The sequence below is a fragment of the Labrus bergylta genome, chromosome 5 (genome assembly GCF_963930695.1).
Source record: "Labrus bergylta chromosome 5, fLabBer1.1, whole genome shotgun sequence".
Taxonomy (NCBI): Eukaryota; Metazoa; Chordata; class Actinopteri; order Labriformes; family Labridae; genus Labrus; species Labrus bergylta.
The window spans coordinates 14,077,241-14,091,578 of NC_089199.1; the positions used below are offsets into that span (position 1 = coordinate 14,077,241).

Sequence of the window (14,338 nt, forward strand, 5' to 3'; positions counted from 1 at the left end):
AGTGGCTTGTTGTATTTTTAGACTTTATACACAAGGTGTTTTCATGTCCCCTTCTTTGCCTGTTTGTTCACTCAGCTATTAAAATCTAAATCCTCATGATAATCTTAGAGAGTCAGGAATTTGTGCCAGGATGGCTGGGACACAAGACAGGGGCTAAATAAGGACAAATATTAAATATGCTTTAACACTCTGATCTTTGTCAATATTTAGTTTCTTTCCTAAAGGTACATACTATTTGTGATTCATACCATTCAGAGGCTTGACAAGTGATAAACTACATGAGGCTGGCTCCATGCTTAAACATTCATCATGAAAGCTTTTTAAAGAGCTCACTGTTTAATATTGATTGAGCTTTGGTGCCTTTCAGATGATGCAAGCTTGTGTAGCATCCACCGGAGCTCACGAATCACTGCAACGCTAAATGCCAAATGTAGAACAAAAACAACAAAAACTAAACACCCAAAGAGAGAGGTGTTGCTCTTCAGTAGAGAGAGACACATAAACAGGAGGACTATTTTACAGACATATTTACAGATCAAAGTACATCTGTGCTGGTGAGGAAAACAAATTGTTAAATTGTTGACAGACAGCAGTCTCTCCATTAAACTAGCCAGTCAATTTGTTTACTCTTTGTGAAAATAGGTTTAATAGAACATTACAATATACAGTATATACAGTCAGTGATAAACCTGGTGATGTAAGTTTTATTACATGCTTGATTTTTTATATATTTCATTTTAATTCTAAAACACTTATACAAGCAGCTGTTAGCGTGGAGGTAGTATTTATCATCTGGTTCTCATTCACATATCTATATTTATTTATATTTATTTATATTTATTGTTGATCTGATTTTTGGTCAGATTGAAATTTTGCACGTTTTTTTCCTAAATTTGTTTATTATAGGGAAGTATCTTCACTGTCAGGAAAAGAGGGAGAGAATATTATGTCAAGATGTTTGATGACATCACCTCATTTAGTCCTGTATCTTGGGCCTCTACTCAAAGTTAAAGCTGAAGAAAACCCTATAACAACAGATTGCAAAGAAGACTTTCCTTAATATGCAAATTCCAATTCTTAATTCAAGATAAATCAACTGTTCATCCGTCAATAAACCGGAACAGGCGTTTAAATTTAATTCTGATCATTCTTAAATTAACAGTAACATTTCAATGCTTGTCAATGTTGATTTGAGATATATTCAAATAATGACCTGGGTCGAATCCTTTGATTAGGCAAAGATCTTTGTGATGAACTCACGGAAACGTTTGGCATACTGCTCAGGGTGCACTGTTGAGATTTCTGCTCCTCCCTGCAACACACATGCGCGCACACACACACACACACACACACACACACACACACACACACACACACACACACACACACACACACACACACACACACACACACACACACACACACACACACACACACAGTGGATGAGAGATAACTGAACAGAAAATGAAAGCACCCCAATACACTTTGAACAATAGAGATCTAAAGACAGCATATGCTAACAACCCCTTTATAGAGCGCCGGTCTCTTACCCCATGTTTGACAGCTTTGGCAGCGTGAGCGGCTTTCTTCTTGGTGTCGTACTGTGTTAGCACATCAATCAGGCCCATAAAATACACCTCCCTGTGGGGGGCACCTGGAGGGATTCACAGCACCATATGAGTGATATTAATCCGGGCATATGATTGTATCTTGCATGACATGGTGTTTGGGTGTTTTACATCAGATGGACTCACCTAGAGCACACTGGATAGCATACACATCGATGTAAGGGTCAAACTCCCCAGGACCCATGGGTTTAAAGGAGTTCATGTAGCTGCTGATGCCCTCAGGAGAGATGGAGCCTGAAGCTGGAACCAGGCCATTTTCATCTTCTTCTTCATCTTCGTCAGTTGACTCCATGTCTTCCTCCTCCTCCTCCCTCTCAGCCCGCTCGACGTCATGAATGCCGAGCAGCAGGCTGTAGTCCATGATCCTCATACGCACCAGAAACTGAAGCAAGATGACACAAACATTACATCCCAAACAAAACAATAGCCACATGCTTCATTAAGGGGGTTTCCTTTGTGGTGGTTTCCTTACTTCAATATCTCTGTTGAGTTTGTCCATAATCTTCTCCTTCTCCTCATCACTCACATAAACTTTTTGCATGTTATTCCTGAAATCGACATCTTTGTATGTAGGTAACTCCTTCACCTGGAGACACAAAGTGAAGCTCAGCTGCTGTGAATGTGCATATAGGATGGAAACTAGATTATTCAAAAGCATTCAAACACAACCAGCCATCCAATTTCTAGATTCACAAAAGTCCATTTATATTGCCCCAAATATTGTATTCCAAATCAACACAGCTGGAGGGATTAAAGGCATTTCTGCAGTTATTTCGCTTCGTTTGAGTCAAAATCACTCCAGAGGGGTTGCTTAGCGATTTTTATTTTATAACTGTTCTGACAATGTAATTTCCTAATTTGCCGCAATGCTCAAACAGAAGTTAAATACAATATGGTCAATGTGATTGGATGACTCTGAGTGCTGGCACAGCTGCAGCTAACTGAAACTCGTTAAGTGGTCCTTGTTGAGAGAACAGCACAAAGAGATAAGGTATGCTGAGTTCCTCCGGGTTCATAAAACATTTTTTTCCTTGAATTCTGGGTAAGAGAACTTCCCTTGACAAAATTCCTCCATTCAAAAAAACCTTGTAATGTCACAAGCACACACATCCCCACTAAGTACATTACCATGGCAACTTCAACACCTTAGTTGCCTGTCTCTGCTCCTGGGGTCAGTTATTGTATTAACAGTATACAGGCTATTTCTTATGAGTCATTGATTTAAAGGTTATTATTATGAAAGTATTATTCATTATTGATAAGTGAAAAGTAAACTAAGTGCAATGATTTACAGGTAATCCTGCATGTCAACATCCAATAAATGATAAACTGTTGTTCCCTGCACACTTTTTTTTTAAATTGTCCTTTTTTTGCTTCCCACAGTTAAAAACATACGTTACATGACAAGTCTACTATGAAGGGAACTAAAAGGCTCATAAAATGCACCCATGGACTTCATTTCACAATGTCTGAATACACTTATAGTCCTCATATTAATTATATTACCAGGTTGTTAAAGTTTCTTTTTTTATGACATATATCGCATTATTTTGTCACAGAAACATTCAAAAAGAAATATGTGTCTCACATGCTTGATGTATTATTTCGATTTTTAATGAAACATCTAACCTGGTCACAACTTAATCAAAGGTATGGAGGTAAATGGAAACTCAGCTGTCCTTACAGTAAAATATTTAGCAATTCTTTAATGAGTCCAAAGTGAATCTCAATTAGCTAAAAGGATAGGTAAATGTGACTGGTGACCTAAATATATTAAATCTGTTCTCTTCACTGTGTACCATATTTTAAACTCTCTCAGACACCAACTTTATTCCTCACCTTCTCTTTAAAACTGGCTCCACGAGACATCCCAGAGCCCTGTGCAAAGAAAAATGGGGTTGTCAGTGTCTTCAAAGGTGCTGACTCTAACTTACATACAAAAGGATCATTTTCTTCTATATAGTAGAAGACTTTTGATATTTTAGCGCACCCTCTCATCCACATTTGCTTCTTCATAAGACTCAAACATTTGTGATTGCTCATCTAAAGTAGCCTCAGGCCTCCTGCACCATTACCTTGAGGTCATACTTCCTGTGTACATGCAGTCGGTGGCTGAACATGTTCCTCATTACTAACAGGTAGGTGTCCTCGCTCTCCACAGTGACTCTGTACATGGCCAGGAACTGAGGAAGCAGCGTGTTTCCGTGACAGGTGACAATATGCTACAGGACAACAACAGTAAAAAGTAAATGAATGAATTAAAAAATAAAGGACATTCATAAACCCAGTGGCAAAACGACAATTTGAATCATAGCGTTGCTTCCCTTTTCATCAGCAACTGAAAATACAAAAAACAATGAAAGACTGAAGGGACATTGTGCCTAGTTATTTTAATGAAACCCAGCATATTTAACAACCCATTATCCACCCTCAGACCACAGTTTATTTAAGCATTAAACTGATTCCCGGCTAACCTTACCGTTTTGTGTTTTGTCCAAAAACAGAGGGAAAAGCAAAACTTCCAAGCAAACCGTAGAACTAACAAACTGATTTAGTATTATCAATTTAGCCTAACCCTTTTATCAATCAATCAATCAATCAATCAATCAATCAATCAATCAATCAATCAATCAAGCAATCAATCACATTTATTTATAAAGCACATTTAAAAACAACAACAGCTGACCCAAAGTGATGTACATGAAACAAGAGAGCAATTTATGATTTATGCAATCCAATATCAAACTTCCCAGGCTCCTGTATTAGCTATCTAGTATGTTAAACATTAGCTGTTAGATGTATTTGTACAACACAAGTAAAAGCATGTAAGATTTCTAATCTGTGTGTGATATCAGAGAAAAATGGCTGCTGTGTCAATATGTTAACAAATCAAAAGCAGAACGAGCAGAACACATGACAGAGTGACACATTCTTGAACTTTGAAATATATGTTTGAACCATAGACTGTAAATAATTTATACAGTCTATAGTTTGAACCAGTAATCAAAGTTTAACACTTTCCTGTTAAGTTTTTGACATATAGCAGCACAATGGAGGAATGTGTGGAGGGAGAGGGCCCACCATTTTTTCTTGTTTGAGCATGCAAAACAGCTAGGCCTATCACACAGACTGTCAACGGTTTTCCTATATTTCAATCATCTGTAGGTGGCAGTAATATGCCAAAGAACGCAAAGAATGGGAGAACCGAGAGGGAAGAGGAGGACTACTGTACTAGCACGATAACATGGATGTAACAGACTGCATGAAACATGGACATAGTCTCAGTGACATCACCCATTGGTTAAACAGCTTTGAAGCCCAACAATGGCAGTCGCTTTAGAGGAATTGCTATCTCCAACAAGCTTTCAGTCAACTTAGGAACAGGAAAAGAGGCAGAGCTGAAGCGGGCCAATTACCTCCTGGAAAACAGCTTCAACAGGCCCCCCTGTCCCCCTTACTGTAACTCTAACCCTATAACAATCAATACCAGTTAGTTATAAATAAAATACTTGCAAAATAATAATAAGTGTAATAATCTGCTATTCAGACCAAATTAGTTTTTTGAACCAGGCTGTAAACATTTTTATTTATTTTGTCAAAGTTAGGGCTTTTTGCAGCCGGCCTAAAGTAGACACTAGAGGAACTTTGCAGTTTAACATTGGCTTCATTTTTCAACAGCGAAGGTTGCTGCTTAGGATGTAAACAATGCGCCTTGATCCAATCTTGTTTGGAAGATAAACAGTTTAAGCTAATGTTTATTTTAAAAATAATGCATGCAACATATTTGGTGGACCTCAAGAGGATCAACACTGTGTTTTGGTAAGTGACACACAAAGTGCACTTAATTGATTTTTATACATCTCAAGTTCCTTCGAGCGAGGTGTTTTTAAAAAAAGTGGACTGGACCATTAATTCAGAGGTTGTTTTTCCTTTTGTTAAATCTGTAGATGGTATCGGAATTCATATAGCTGCATGTTATTGTGTTGTATCTGCTGACTCACTGTTATTGCTTACTGGGACACTTAAATGGAACTGAGCTATCATTATAGTAATTAGCAACACTGTGCTTTTCTCATTATGGGGAGTTAAATATCTGCTGCTACAAATGATCAATAAAGATGCCAATTTCCTTCACTACAATCCCAGAACAGATGTGGAAATCTGTTTCTTCTATGTGTGAACATGTATTATTCTCTGTTAAATTTAATCTCTATAGAAAGTGCACCTTACTCTTAAATCTACTTCCCTTCTGTCTACCCTTTTTCACTAAATACATATACATTTATGACACTATGTGTGTATTCGTTATTAATATAGACTCTAATTTTCATGTTAAAACAAGAACTCTGGCCATGATTAATTGTAGTGGGAAAACTCTGTTTAAAATTCAAACACTCTTTGATGTTGGAAAGCCTTTGCCATGGCAACCAAGGTTTTCATGAAAGGAGCAAAATTTCTCTTACAATATAAAAAATTAACAAGACAAAAAGAGAGGGAAAAGTGAGACTCAGAGGATCTATGCTCACATGTTTTTGATGAAAGGGGTTAAATCACAAACTAGAAAATAGATGAACCATCAAGGTGAAGTTATTTTTATCAATAACAAAAGACTTTTTAGATGTCAAATAGACGCTTTCCACACCTTGTTGGTCTTACCTGGTGATACTCAGAGAGGATGTTGTGCATTTCCTCCACCTCCTCGCTTGAGATTTCCTTAACTACCAAGGTGCGGTCGTATGATATAAGCAGCAGCCCCACACACTGCCCCTCCTCGTCTTTAAACAGAGGACTGCGGGCAAGAGACGCCTGTTGGCAAGATGGAGGAATACATCTCTGAGTACAGATGACAACCTCTGACATTCATTACACTGGTATCCTTTTTATAACCTTTTCACTGAAATATAATTTATCAGGCAAACAGGAAATCCAATGTTTTTTTGTTGTTGTTGTTGTGATTATTACTGTTGAAGAGAAAAAGCTGCATTTTGTCCTGATGCTGAATGTTTATTTCTTTAACTTTTTTTTTTTTGCACAAAAGTGGATATGCACTCCGCCTTACATTAAGCGATTGTGTGCTAAGCAAATGTGCGCAGAGCAGAGAGGATGATGACTTTGTGTGCCACCTGGCCCATGCAAAAATTACACAAAAAAATGCAAATTTTAAAGGGAGTAGATCAATTCATGTGTCTGGTTAGAAAGAAGAAAAGAAATAAAAACACAATGGAAAACCTTGGTTGTTTTGTATTTTCAAAAGTCAGTTTCTCTTGTCAGGCAAACATCTTTCTCCCTTCCTAACCTTGTGAAAATGGAGTTGTTTTTTTCAAATCAAAAGCTGTTTTGAAGAATATTTTATAAAACCATACCTGGTAGTCTTGGTCCTCAATTCCAAAGCGTTCTCGCAGGTTTCTGAATACCTGCGGACAGTAGTCTTTGAATTTGAATTGTCCTGGGAGGTTTTCTCTGAGGAACACACACATTTTAACACATCAAATAAGAATAATGCAATTTGAATCAATACTCAAAGACCATCTAATCGAACCTGGAACTGTGTCAAACATGCATAGATGAAGGTAAAATCTTAAAATCAAGATATCAATAGGCTAACACTATTCAAACCTTCCCGTTATGTTGAGCCTGACCGATGTATAAGTAGGCAAAGACTATGGGAACAATAAAGGTTTATTACTGATAAATCTGTATCTATGAACACGTTTTACATTATGTCCGGTGTAATGTTTTACCTTTACTGAACATATTATGCAGAAAACAACAATTGGATTAATTGACAAATTATTCCATTAAGTAGTTTTATGCAGTCTCTATGGTTACGGTATATTCTCAGTACTGACGGCAGAACATGTAGCAGAACCTGAACAGCCAATGTGATGGTTCCACACACAAAAATGTAAAGCCAACATCCGTCCAACAACTCAAAAACTCCAAAAGCCAAAAAAGTATTTGCTGAAATCAGTACTTTTTAAACCACTCATGTAGGTAACAGTCTCAAAAACCCCAAATCAGTGTGGGCTTGAATAAAATAAAGAAATATAGAAACCAGTTAGAACTCAATCATCAACTAATCAACTAATAATGTGTTTCTATCCTACACTGACGACACCAACAGTTAAATATTTGCGCGTATGTGTGTGTGTTTAATTTCAGTGTTTTGAAATCTGCCAGTTTTTTAATAATCACAACTCATAACAGCATCACTGGTTATGATTTACATCCTTGTGTGTGGCTTGAAAGGTTTTCATATCAAGCGAAATGTAACAACACTTGAGTGAAACCTCATCAAGGTGAAAGCACTTTAACGTGAGAAAACATATTTTATTGTTCTGTCCACCTCTGTTTATAAGTCCCTACACGACCTGGATTCCTCAATGGATTAAAGGATTATTGAGAGCCACTCAAGTTTTCTAGACTCCATCCGTATAGAAAATGAACCTCAAGGCAGACAGAGTATACTTTGAGAAAGAATTATTAAATAATTCACTTTGACCCATAACTTTGTCTGATTCATCTGCTGAGCTATATGTTCTCTAGGCTATTGTTTGTCTGAAACACACTGAAACAACTCGGAAATAAAACATGCCGCATTCACAACTCTGCAACTCTCATTCTTAAACTTGACCTTGCACCAAACTAGGGTTGCTTTCATCTCTTTGGCTTGATGTCACTGTCATTGTATAGCTGTGTTAGTATCAACTTTAGGATATTGTTTGAGTAGCAAAGCTGTTGTTTCTGAGAAGGGGGCTGCAAATAAGCAAAGAAGGGCAAACAAATCATAGGAAAGAAAAAGCAATGTGTTAAAGTGACAGGGTGTTTGCAGGGTAAAGGGCCCAGCATGTAAGCAGAGGAGCACAGTAGGCCTACTTGTTGAAGAAGTGATTGTTCACTTTGATCTTCGTGCTGGCTTTGAAATCGTCTGGCAGCAGCATGACAGGTACGGGTACCTGGCTCAGGTCGTTAATCTGCGCATGATCAATGAATAAATTATTTATATAAAGAAATTCACAGACGAGTCAATGTAAACAGGTTAGACTCTTAAATCAGCACACATACCCACCGAATGATTGACTCCCCACATCAACACGCTCAACACGGGATCACTGGCTCGAAAAACCTCCACTTTCTGCTGGACAAAGTGCTTCTTCTTAGTCTTCCTCTTACGCGCCAGGATGCTCAGGGGGTTAGAAGTGGCACTTGGGGAAGACATGGCACTTTTTTTAAACTCTTGTCCGTGCCTCAGGGCTCTGGTTGTCATCCGTGGCACCCTCCTGTGTACTGTCGAGTAGAGGCAATGCAGTACAGCAGCACCTCCTCCTCCTCCTCCTCCTCCTGCTCCACACTTTGGAGGTTTTACGTCGATCCATCTCACTAGCACAGAAATACAACAGGTGCAGCAGAGCCCTGAAGAGCCCCGACGAGCTTGGGTCAAATTCAGCAATACAGTCACATGATAATATCAGTACTCATACAGTTCTGGTTACTTTATTCCTGATGTTTCTTATCCATCATTGCACTACGGTCACTTTATTTATCTCATTTTTACCTTTACACTTATATTGTATATATTAGTTCTGTTGTTCCATTATTCGCCATGCACCTTATAACTTATCATTTAGTATTTAGTATTTAGCCTACTTGCACATAGCTCTGTATATATATATTTATTTCTCGTTTACTGCACATAGTTCTGTTTACATCTGTTAGTCCGATCACTGTCCACTTATATCTGCTCCTTTATATTTAGTATTTTTAAGTTAAGTTAAGCTTTAAGTTGTATTTAAATTGACACTTTATATTTAGGTTAAAATGTTTTGTTTACTTGCACTGTTGGTAATTTACTGCTCTGTGTGCCTTTGAATTGCCCCCCGGGGACAAATAAAGTTCTTTGAATTGAATTGAATATGATGATGAAACAACAGGCAGCTATATGCTGTTGGACTGAGTTTTATAGGAATAACAGTTTGCTTTTGCCTGTTAGCCAGTTATAACAGTCATAAAAACGACTAGGTCTACTTCAACTGCTATTAGCCTATAGGCCGCCTACTACTACTACTTTATAAATACACTTTTACTGCTAATAATAATAACAATAATGCAGTTGTTATTATTATTATTAAAGTTATATTAGGCTACTACTAAAGTTGTATTTGTGTATGAAGACATTTTCCTGGTAGTGGATCTTACTGTTTGCTTGTGATGGAGCATCTACCTCATGTGTCATGATTTACTTCTGTTTAGTTTGTTTGTTCCTTGTTGTGATTTCCTGTTTTATTTTGTCATTTGTATCACCGTGTTTCTCTGTTTCCTGTGTGTTTTTCAGTAATTCTCTTGAGTTACGTTTACACTGTTTCCTGTTCTATTTTGTAGTTTTTTTTACCTCGGTGTGTTTCCTTCCACTTTTGATTGCCCTCATTGTCCTCGCCTGTGTCTTGTTAGTTTCACCTGTGTCTGAGTTTACCGGTCTATTCAGTTTCAGTGTTTCTTCCCTTCTGTGTCAGTTCATTCTTCTACCCACATTCACCAGTGTTTCCTTGTGACTCCTAGTTTTCTCCTTGTGGATTTTCTTTGTTGGATTTTGGTGCCTTTCATTTAAACATATATTTTTGGTTTCTGCATGTGGGTCCTGCTCTTCTCTTTTTCTTATGAAGGTGACACCCCACCTCACATGTTATATGGCTTAACTATACACTTCAATATTACTCATTTGAAGTTGAACAGTCAGGCTATTTTTATTCATATTTTAGGGACTTTTTAGGTTACATTTTCCTTACTGACCCTAACAGCTATCTTTGGATCCTTTTCACCTAATCAACATTTTCTCTGACATCATGCTCAGAGTGGAAAGCTCAAATGCTGATATTCTGCAGTGATTCAGGTTTGCAAACTGCTTCCCAGATGGAAAGGAAAGTGAATAGACAACAAAAATGAATATGTGTAGGGAAATCTTAAGGTAAACAAGATAAACAAGACTTTTTTTTTATTGGAAAAACATTTAACAAAATCTGCATCCATTAACAATCAGTGCCAGTCTTTATCTTAATATTTAATTTTGGAAGGCAAAATTTCTGAATGAAACTCCCCAAAAAGAAAATCATAAAACTAAAGCCCCCATTTGATTCTGCATTACAAACTAATTGAAAAATACCTCGTAGGACTACCTGTTCTCATCAGTAAAAAATGATAAGTTATTTATTAAAATGAATATTAGCATAAATATACAGTAATACATTATAGAAGTAGCATAAATAGGATGAACAGAGATTATGTACAGCCATTATAGTAAAACAATTACAGTGGTTGAAAAAAATACTGAGAAAAGTCTTTTTGGTACATACATTGATCCAAACCGTCTCCTGATACCTGGCTGATGATATGAAATATTTGTTTTCAAAGAGATGAAATGCTGAAACTATAAGATGAACAACAAAAGTGAATGTAAAATAAACGTCTAAATACTATGGTCCTGAAATGTTCAGTAGAGGGCGCAAGGAGATAACATTACTCATGATGCAGCGTCTTATTGGTGGAGAGTTTTTGGCTTCTGGAGAATGAAATGTAAAAGACCGGGCTGAGCCCCTCGAGACTCTGTGTGTTGTTCCTTCATCTTTATCTCATGTTGGTCACAAAGCTTCCTCCGCTTCGGTCCAGGCTCCAAACTTTTCTAACAGCTCAGATGGCCCTTGTGCTTGGTGGTTGAGACTGGCATGCCATTCTGATTCACACACCAGCACTTACCACGTTTCTTCCCTCGAGAGGACCAGCACTGCACACACAGAACAAACACGTTCACAGCTGGGAATACAAACACATGTCTGCAATCATTCTTAAAGCTATAGGTTGCAGCATCTGCAAACTCACCTGCTTCTTTCTGAAGAAACCTCGCTTGTCACAGTTGGGCATGTAGATGTCATGTAGTGGGTCAAACAAATGGGCATTAAGACCGTTGATAAGTGTAGTTAGAAGTTTACGACACGGAGCCTGCAGGAAGAGACAGACATGGACAGATACAACTTAGTGCAAGCCTGTGCTCATGTCATTCGTGTAAAATTCCTCTTTGGATAACAATGGTTTCTACCTCATTTGGATCCTCAGTAGGTGCTGTGTCTAGGGACATTCAAAGAAAACATTTTTAGAATTGATCTGCTATTACTATGCCAAAACCTGTCAAACTAGAGAAAATGTTTATTTAATTTTTCAAAATAACACTAAAGCACTAGAAAGGCGTCTTAGAATCTATCTAAAAAAAAACAAATCACTGTTTATAGTGATCACCAAGGCATAAAAAAAATAATTCTTGCAAGCAGGGGTGGTTTTTCACCATAATCTTTCCATCCATAAACAAAATCTTAAATGACTCTTATTCATTAATTCGCAAACACACAGTATTATTCCTACCTGTCTGGATCCTCTCAGTCGGGCTGATGCTGCTGGTGTTGCTGCAGACTCCCCTGCCTTCTAGCAGGGCTCGGAGTGGCCTCAGCTCGTCCTCTTGAGGCGCACAGCGTAGACCATTGGCACAGGTCCTGGTGTAGACCCCACATGGTTCTCCAGCATCCAGAGCAGTGGAGTTTGAGTCTGCAGATTCAAGACTTGGTGTGGGATTTGATTTACAGGTGGGACATCCTCTGGACTGTGTGGTTTGTGGTCTCGGGGTTGATAGAGCTGGCTGTAGGAGGATCAGCACCAGGATGTTTAAGTACAGAAGCATTTCACTCTAAAAGTCGGCCACTAACAGATAGTTGCAGCTAAGTCTCCAAAAATCTTCTGTCAGGACTTTTTCTCTTAGATCCTCCTACTGCAGTATGTCAAGGTATTGAAAGGTGGATGTGATTCCCTGAAGCCAAGACAGTGATCATTTGGCTGACAGACACCACTGGCAGCAGCTTTTAAAGAGTCCAAACAAGTGGGGAAAGGTATGGGAGGGTACGTGATGAAGAGTGTTTGTTTTCCTGCACATTTCCACACAACCGAGCACACCCCATTTTCCCCACACATGCACATACAAACTCTCACGCATGCTCATAACATCTTTTGTCTTTCATCTTGGTTGCAGGTTAGTAATGTTTTCTGAACACAGTCTGACAGAAATGATTGCTGCTCCATTGCTCGGCTTTTTCCCCCACTGAGAGGGGTCATTCACTTACAGAGGTGACAATTTCATGTAACTGACCAATCATGGCAGAGAACACACAATTCACCATCCTACGTTTAGAATGACTGCACTTCATGTAAGAGTAACTTCAATTTGAACTGTGAAATATTTTACAAAGAATTTATCTGACTTTGTGTCTTATAATCAGTCCACTAATGGCTCTATCGCAAACATCATGTTATTTTTTTGTGCAGCTGCTGTTGATAGTGTACAACAGATTATAGTACTCTGAGCATAATTTAAACAAGAGCATCTGTTCAGAAAAAATAAAAAAATAAAAAAATTCTTATAACGTTAATGGACTTTTTCATTACTCATAAATAACACAGGTTTTGTGAAATTTAGACACATTTACAGTAACAGGACTAAACATATTAAATCAGTTTACAGCTTGTTTGGGTCATTGCTATGACTTTTCTTTAAATAGCAACCACTAAACAAACACTTTGTTCTGTAAGCGTGTTTTCATAGTCTGTAACTGCAGGGCTAAAGATTGAGAGGAAACAGCCGACACGGAGAGGCTGAAGGAGTGCCACTCAAGGTTGGATGACTAAGACATTAATAGCCATGAGCAAAGAGTCCCACCCAGCAAATTCCACCATCTGTGAGTCACAAACAGATTAAATTAGAAGACAGGATCTCAAAATCTGACAGCCTGTCCTCTTACATGATATATTAATATTCAGCTTGTGACCACTTTGTCTCAGATACAATTACTTTACAGCTATGGAGGCATGAAAATATTTCAGAAAAGTATTTACTTGACTTTAATACCAATTAAGCTGAGATAAGAAATATCATGAAAACATATTAGCCTAAAGAGAAAAAGAAAAACGTTTTTAAAAAATTTAATTAAAAGCTATGGATACTAAACAAAGAAAGGACTTATATTGCAAATAAAAGTGCCACATTGCATCACTCCCAGAAGCGTGTCTGCTATGTACCAAAAAAACAGTATCTTTCTTTCTCTTTATGCTTCCCACAAATTTACCTTCCCAGAGAAAAGATGTGAAGAGCAGCACTAAGTGTCAGTGTGTCTCTATCATTTATTGTAGATTTTTATTTTATTTAAGAATGTTTTATTTGCTGTCTTCTATTCTTATGGTGCCACTTACTTTATTTATTTGTAATACTATTGGTTTCCAGGGATGGCAGGGACGGGTGAGGGCAACATGCATTTCATTTTATGGACTGCACATTGTACTTTATATACGAAAAATAAATCGTTTTTTTTGTTTTATTGAGTTAAAACTGAATTTAAATGAAATTGAATGAAATATCTAAAGTTAACTTAAATGAACTCTCATTCTTATTATAAAAGAAAAAGCACATATTGAGCAAATATGTAGGCTAACTCTTGCTGGTTCAAAAGTAAAATAAATAATATTTGATCAAATATGATGGGTTTTTTTTTAAGCTACATGCTTATTTAAATTGACTTTTACAAAAAACGAAGGTGTTAAACAAAATATTTAATCTGTAAATACGAAGTTCTCAATTTGTAATTTACATGTTTGTACCACAGAAAACTTACTAAAACAATTAA

General features: G+C 37.4%; 2 protein-coding genes across 2 annotated transcripts; both read right to left on the reverse strand.

The window, feature by feature from the left end:
- Positions 1-42: 42 nt before the first annotated feature.
- LOC109992517 (phosphatidylinositol 5-phosphate 4-kinase type-2 gamma-like) lies at positions 43-8,945 on the reverse strand. Its single transcript, XM_020645159.3, has 10 exons — positions 8,698-8,945; positions 8,505-8,602; positions 6,992-7,088; positions 6,285-6,434; positions 3,704-3,850; positions 3,468-3,506; positions 2,101-2,214; positions 1,755-2,010; positions 1,551-1,654; positions 43-1,312 (listed from the first exon to the last, which is right to left on the reverse strand). Exons 1-10 carry the CDS (start codon positions 8,893-8,895, stop codon positions 1,232-1,234), a joined length of 1,284 nt encoding a protein of 427 aa, XP_020500815.2. The 5' UTR covers positions 8,896-8,945; the 3' UTR covers positions 43-1,231.
- A 1,655-nt stretch (positions 8,946-10,600) lies between these two features.
- LOC109992520 (insulin-like growth factor-binding protein 6) lies at positions 10,601-12,506 on the reverse strand. The gene is made up of 4 exons (XM_020645161.3): positions 12,036-12,506; positions 11,716-11,744; positions 11,499-11,618; positions 10,601-11,403 (listed from the first exon to the last, which is right to left on the reverse strand). Exons 1-4 carry the CDS (start codon positions 12,346-12,348, stop codon positions 11,302-11,304), a joined length of 564 nt encoding a protein of 187 aa, XP_020500817.2. The 5' UTR covers positions 12,349-12,506; the 3' UTR covers positions 10,601-11,301.
- Positions 12,507-14,338: the final 1,832 nt, after the last annotated feature.